A 6,487-nucleotide genomic window follows, 5' to 3' on the forward strand; every position below is an offset into this window, starting at 1 on the left:
TGTCAAACTGGATTAATATCATAAGTGGAGTACCTCAGGGCTCAGTCTAATGACCTTTGCACTTTTTGATTTACATCAATGATATAGATAAAGGAATAATGAATAAATTATTTAAATTTGCAGATGATATTAAAGGTTTTTGATATTGATAGCTGTGAAGAGGATGCTGCTGATTTACAAAAAAATTTGGATGATTTAGTGAGTTGGGCAAGTAAATGACAGATGGGTTTTAATTATAATAAATGCAAGATAATGCATGTGGGTTATCATAATTTGAATTATAAGTATAATTTGGATGGGAATAACCTTAACAGTGTTATGAAGGAAAGGGATCTTGGTGTAATAGTCAAAAAGTCTCTAAAGCCATCCAAGCAATGTGCTGTTGCTAGTGGTAGAGAAAATTGGATTTTAGGTTGTATGTACAGAAATATTGAATACAAGTCTAAAGAGGTTATAATTTCATTGTATAGATTACTGGTTAGGTCATATTTGGAATATTGTGTTTAGTCATGGACTCCTGACCATAGGAAAGACATTGAATTGTCGGAAATGGTTCAGAGAAGGGTTACTAGAATGGTGCCTGGGATGGAGGGGTTATCATACGAGATGAGGCTAAAATCTCTCAAATTGTTTCCTCTTGAAAAAAGAAGAGTTAAGTGGGGGACTGATTGAAGTATTTAAGATTGTAAATGGAATTGATCGTGTTGATGCATCATCTTTTTTTCTTATTTAACAGTGAGAATAGTAGGACTAGGAAACATAAATATAAATTTTGGCAAGATAGGAGTCATCTTCAGCTAAGACAGTTTCATTTTTCTAACAGGGTGGTTGGTCTTTGGAATGGGTTGCCTTCAGATATTGTAGAGGCAGTGAATTTAAGAAAAAGCTTGATAAGTATATGAATGATAAGGGCTGGCTTTAAGATTTGTTTCTTTTTATTATTTCACTTTAGTTTAGATGATGGATCAGCCAAGCACAATGCAGCAGCATCCTCAAAGCCCAACCCCCCATACCAAGACCTTAATATCATCAGCAAATTTAAGTAATTCATTGACCATTCTTTCATCTACATCATTAACATAAATTAAAAATAACAAAGGTCTTAACACTGAGCCTTGATATGACCCATTTGTAACAATAATCCAGTTTGACTGGACTCAATCAATTTACATCAATAACAAACACAAAGGAATGACCAGGAATTACTTACATTTATTGTTTATTTGTTGTTTTAGAGCAAAGCCACATTTAGCTATCTGGTATGATCACCATAGGGAATCAAATCCTGGACTTTAGCACTGTACATCCCTAAAGTTACGGTTGTCCCAATGGGGGACCACCTGAGAAAAAGCACTGAATTGTTGTAAAGGGGTGAAGTATGGCTTTAACTTTAAGGGCAATACATGGGATAGAATGGCTTAGATCTCTGAACTGTTTTATCTTGAAAAATGAAGAGATACAGTCTAAGGTATCTGATCGAGGTGTTTAAGAGAATTAATAATGTTGATGCATCATCTTTTTTTCTTTGTACTTACTCATAATATTATTATCATATTATTAATAGTGAGAATGTTAGGACTAGGGAACACAAATAAAAGACTTGTCAGGGAAGAAATCACATTCAGTTAAAACAATTATATCTTTTTAAAAGGGTAGTTAGCCTTTGGTATAGGCTGATTCCAGATGTGATGTCTGCAGTAAGCTTAAAATTTTAAAAAGAAGGCTTTAAGTTTAACTTGGACTTCAACTTAACGTCTTAAGTTCATAAAAATTTGGTTCAATGGATGATAAGGACTGGCTTTGAGTTTTTGTTTCTTTCTATCTTAGTGAATCGGACAGTCTTGAAGGACCAATAGTACAAGTTCCTTGCCGCCCTTAAATTATATTTTTAATATTATTAACCATTATAATACAATACTACTCACTGCAAAAATTTTTCTCTCAGTATGTGTAAGCCATCCCTAGAATGTAGTCGTTTGAATTCAGATAAGATTTGATTATACTGCAATAACTTCATACTTATGAAAAAATAAACTCCAATTCTATCTAAATTTCCTAATTATTTAATAAACAATTATGTATTAAAGCAAACAAAACTTCGTTATCACTATACTATTTTTGTTTCCTATTTAAAGATGAAACTTATAAAGTCTTGTATCAACCACTCTCACTCGATGGCAGCACTACAGTTAGCGTTTTCTGGTTAAGTGACACAGAATAATAGAATAACTATAATAAAAAAAAAGCCAGGTAACACAATGTTTTGAACCCCAGTAATTTCTTAGAGGGAGATATAGTTTCCCTTTAGATGGAACTATAAAGAAGATATATCTTGTATCCATCACGCTTGCAGGAAGTACTGCAAGTAAACGGTTTAATCTGTTTTGAATATCGCGCGAAGCTACATGAGGGCTTCTCAGGTTTTATATACCTTTTTTTCTACCTTCTCTTTTTTAAATACAGGACTGTTTAAAGTTTTTCAGGTATTCATAAAACTGTTTCGTTATATTGATTCTAGTTACTTTTAATTCCTTTGTTGTTTTATAACAGATAGTATCTTCTTTTGCTGCAACTTTGCACATTGTGTAGAAACAGGTGAAAAACAGCAATGTCCTTCACTAGCCAAATTAGTTATATCTAGATATTACAGCCTTAACTGTGTTGTAAAACAACAACTAGTCACGTGAAAAGACGCATCATTATTGGTATATCCCATATTTCCTTTTAGTACAAGCACTGGACTAATATCAATTTCTACTTGGTCATCAAATTGAATAGGTCAATGGAAAGACATCTTGTGGGAAGAAAACTGTTGATCAGTTTATAGGCCCTGTAAAAGTTAACTATACAGTGTTTATGAAAGTATGTACACTGGATTTTCTGCTTTAAAAAATAATAAAGATTGTGTTTCACTAAACATCATATGTCTAGTCTTTTTATTTTCTTAGCTCAAACTCAGTCATTTATTTAAACTTAGTTTCACTTTGGAATTTTCCTGATCGATCCTCCTGTTGCGTCAGTGAGGTCACGTGACTAGTATCACGCCACCTCCTTTCTAGAAATATCCTGTTCCTTCATGAATGCCCTAGCGTTTACTAGATATGTGTTAGTCTTGTATATATATATAAGATGGTCACAACGTGAAGGGACAACAGTGTAATGAGTATTTGAATGTATGCGGACAGAATATTGTTGGCCACGTGAGCCGTTCGTTGAGAATTATAGCGTTTATTATAGGACGACTGTTGAAATTAAGTGTATCGTAAAGTTATATTCAGAAAGAATAAACCAGTTTTATTTAAGAAAGGACTTGTGTCGCTAAAGTTTCGTTGGAACGAAGTTACGGAAAATTAACTAACGAACGGAGACGGAACAGTAGTATTGCGTAATCCGATATATAAATATCAACACAAATATCCGTTTATTCGTACATGTAGAGCGCTAAGCTTACAACGCACGCTAGGCCAACATGTATCGTGCAGGTGTCTCACTGTAATACACCATATGTTTTGCTAACTTGGCAGGTATACTTAAATGGCAAATTATTTGAGATGTCGAGAAAAACGGAACTATTGTACTGATGCACATGTTGCAAAATTTTGTTTGTACAGTACACATTCTACAAACAAAATAACATATGAGCGACCTCCTGCGTAATTTATGTTTCATCGTGTATTTTTAAGACACTAAGTTTCTGATTTTCTGTATAAAATTTGTTGTTAAAACTTTTTGATTCATATTGCTAATTAAACTGTGTGAAGCGTTAACTCTTTTTTTAATCTAACCAACAAACCCAACAATTAATATATATATATATAAATGTTACAAATTATTTTTTCCACCAATGGTAAAATCGAAAACAGAATATGTGACATAGAAGCTGTGCAATTTCGCCTATTCAAAGGCTAGTCAGCACAGCTTAAGTCAGCAAACCACAAAATACAGTTAGGCCTCTTATAATGGTGGTACCTTTATAATATCTATGAAGTCTTTGAGTCCTTTTTAATAAAACGTACAGAAATTTGAAACATATATATGGATAATCACTAAACAGTTGATCCGCTGTTTAATATCGAATAATGATTTAGGCGCGATGTCACAACATTATTCACGTTACTTTCAATGAAAATTGCAACAATATTACAAGTCGTCGTTACGTTGAAATTCATTATCAATGGTACTTTTTGTGTAATTACATATTGTCATTGGCTACACAATGAAGAAAATATAATATGAATCATGTTGCTTCACTTATTGATCATGCAGACCTGCCGATAGGAAGGTCCAAGGCTCGAGCCGCTAAATGCCGCTGAACACTCTCATGCATAACTTTCGGTTGTGGATGTTCCTTCCCTCTGGTCAGTAGGTATCTGACTTGGACTTCTAGACCTCGAGTCCTATAAGGTGCTTTGCATGTTGAAAGTACCAAACGTGTATTGAATACTCGTGATGATTGGGGGTTTTGAGTTCGTTTTAATTCACCGTACGGTAAACAAAATTAATATAGGTGTAACAACAATTTCCAAGCAGGTTTGTTGAAAATGAATATTATTGTTCACCAAATTTGGTATGGAGGTTCATTGAATCCATGGGGAGATACATACAAATCTTTAGTTTTGCGTTTTGTGGTTTTTATGGGCGTTTTTGCGGTTATTACCACTACCTCTCCTCCTGTGGATGGATCTTCATCAAATTTGGTATGGAGATTCATTGGGTCCATGGGGATATACATACAAAATTTCAGTTTTGCGTTTTGCTGTTTTTACCATTACTTCGCCCCCTGTTGATGAATCTTCACCGAATACACACAAACTTGCGGTTTCACATTTTGTGTTTTGCAGTTTGTATGGGCGTTTTTACTATTTTTACAATTACGTATAACGGAAGCAACTTTTCATGTCTTAAGATAACCTTTCATTAATCATGAATTTACATAACTTCCGTCAAGGGGACGGGTACTCCAGCTAGTTATCAATACATTATATGATACATTTTAGTATGTCAGCAACTCATTATACTCATTATAAGAAGTCGGCTTAACAACGCCGACTTCTTATTCATTGTTATATTTTTGCTGTTTAAAGTACTTAATGATTTAAATATCAAGAAATGTTTTATAACAACATTGGTTCAGCCTTAATCAACATCGTCCAATTATTAAAAAAACAGTGATAAAAATATCATATTACTATTTTAATAATTTTTGTGATCAAATATTATTTATTTACTTGCCCATGCTAAATAAAAGTTACATGGTTTCTTGCTCTGTTCTAAATAAACGCTACGAATATTTACTTCCTATGTGCTAAATAAACGTTACGCTTGTTTACTTGCTCCGTGCTGAATAAATGGTACGTTTATATACTTATTTTTTTGATCAATAAAATGTTATGTAAAATAATCTGACAGTGGATATTGGTTAAATACTAAGTGTACCTTCTAACATTAAATGAATCATAGTAGACTTACAAATTTCAAAGCACCGCTTACAACCATTTCCTGTAGATTTGGATTTTGTATAACATTCTATTTTGTGCTTTCATCCTAACCGAAACGATTTGTTCATATAAATTAAACCAAATGAACGGATATTTAATGGATTTATATTAATTTAAATTATAAGTTATCAAAGTAAAAATTTATCTCAAACATTTACATTAAGTATAGACACAGACACATATGTATAAAATATATCCACTTTTTTGGAATAGTATATTTTCATAAACTTACAGGGTGTTTAAAGTGCACGTACCAGAAAATTCTGAAAATTTGGACTTACCAGAAGCTCGTGAAACTCATAAGGTAAAAAAGCTAGCTTTTGATATTATTGTTTTAATTTCAACTCGAACTCTTTTCTTCTTCTTCTCTAGTTAAATAATGTTTATCGAACTTTAAGTTAAAATTAATACACATTGGTTTTACAGTTGTGATTTTAAAGCATTAATATGTTATAGTATTTAGCACTTCTTCTATGTTATATAGCCCCCCAGTGACACAGCGGTATGTCTGCGGACTTACAACGCTAGAAACCGGGTTTCGATACCCGTGGTGGGCAGAGCACAGATAGCCCTTGTGTAGCTTTGAGCATAATTAAAAACAAACAAACAAACTATGTAATATAAGCTGTTCCATCATAAGAAACATAAAACTCACCAAAGTAGATTACAGTCCCAGCTAAAATAATAAGAACGATAGAAACTATCATTACTTTACATGATACCATTGTCAACCATGAATAAATATTAACATTAAAGAGAATACTTTAATACGGTTGTGAAAGCACTAGCTTTTATTTTACATGTGAAGGTAGAACGTCCAGGCGGAATAAATCACGTGATGCCACATTTTTCATTACAGAAGAGCTTTTAACCAATGAGAGACATCGTAGAGTAGTGGTAAATAAAGTCTCTGCGGCCAATTAGTTCGATACGTACGCGTGCTGGTATAGTTACTACTAAGATATTCCTTGCTGCCTGTTGCTAGCTGT

The 6,487-nt window shown here is 33.1% G+C and overlaps 1 protein-coding gene across 1 annotated transcript in view; it reads right to left on the reverse strand.

Annotated features, from left to right (window-relative positions):
* The window catches only part of LOC111085542 (cell wall integrity and stress response component 3-like), a 21,867-nt gene extending 15,593 nt beyond the window's left edge, over positions 1-6,274 (reverse strand). The window contains exon 1 of the mRNA XM_022384582.1: positions 6,154-6,274. Coding sequence (XP_022240290.1) covers positions 6,154-6,223 — 70 coding nt within the window. The 5' untranslated portion in view covers positions 6,224-6,274. The remainder of the gene's footprint in view (positions 1-6,153) is intronic.
* Positions 6,275-6,487: the final 213 nt, after the last annotated feature.

Source organism: Limulus polyphemus, unplaced genomic scaffold, assembly GCF_000517525.1.
Source record: "Limulus polyphemus unplaced genomic scaffold, Limulus_polyphemus-2.1.2 Scaffold456, whole genome shotgun sequence".
Taxonomy (NCBI): domain Eukaryota; kingdom Metazoa; phylum Arthropoda; class Merostomata; order Xiphosura; family Limulidae; genus Limulus; species Limulus polyphemus.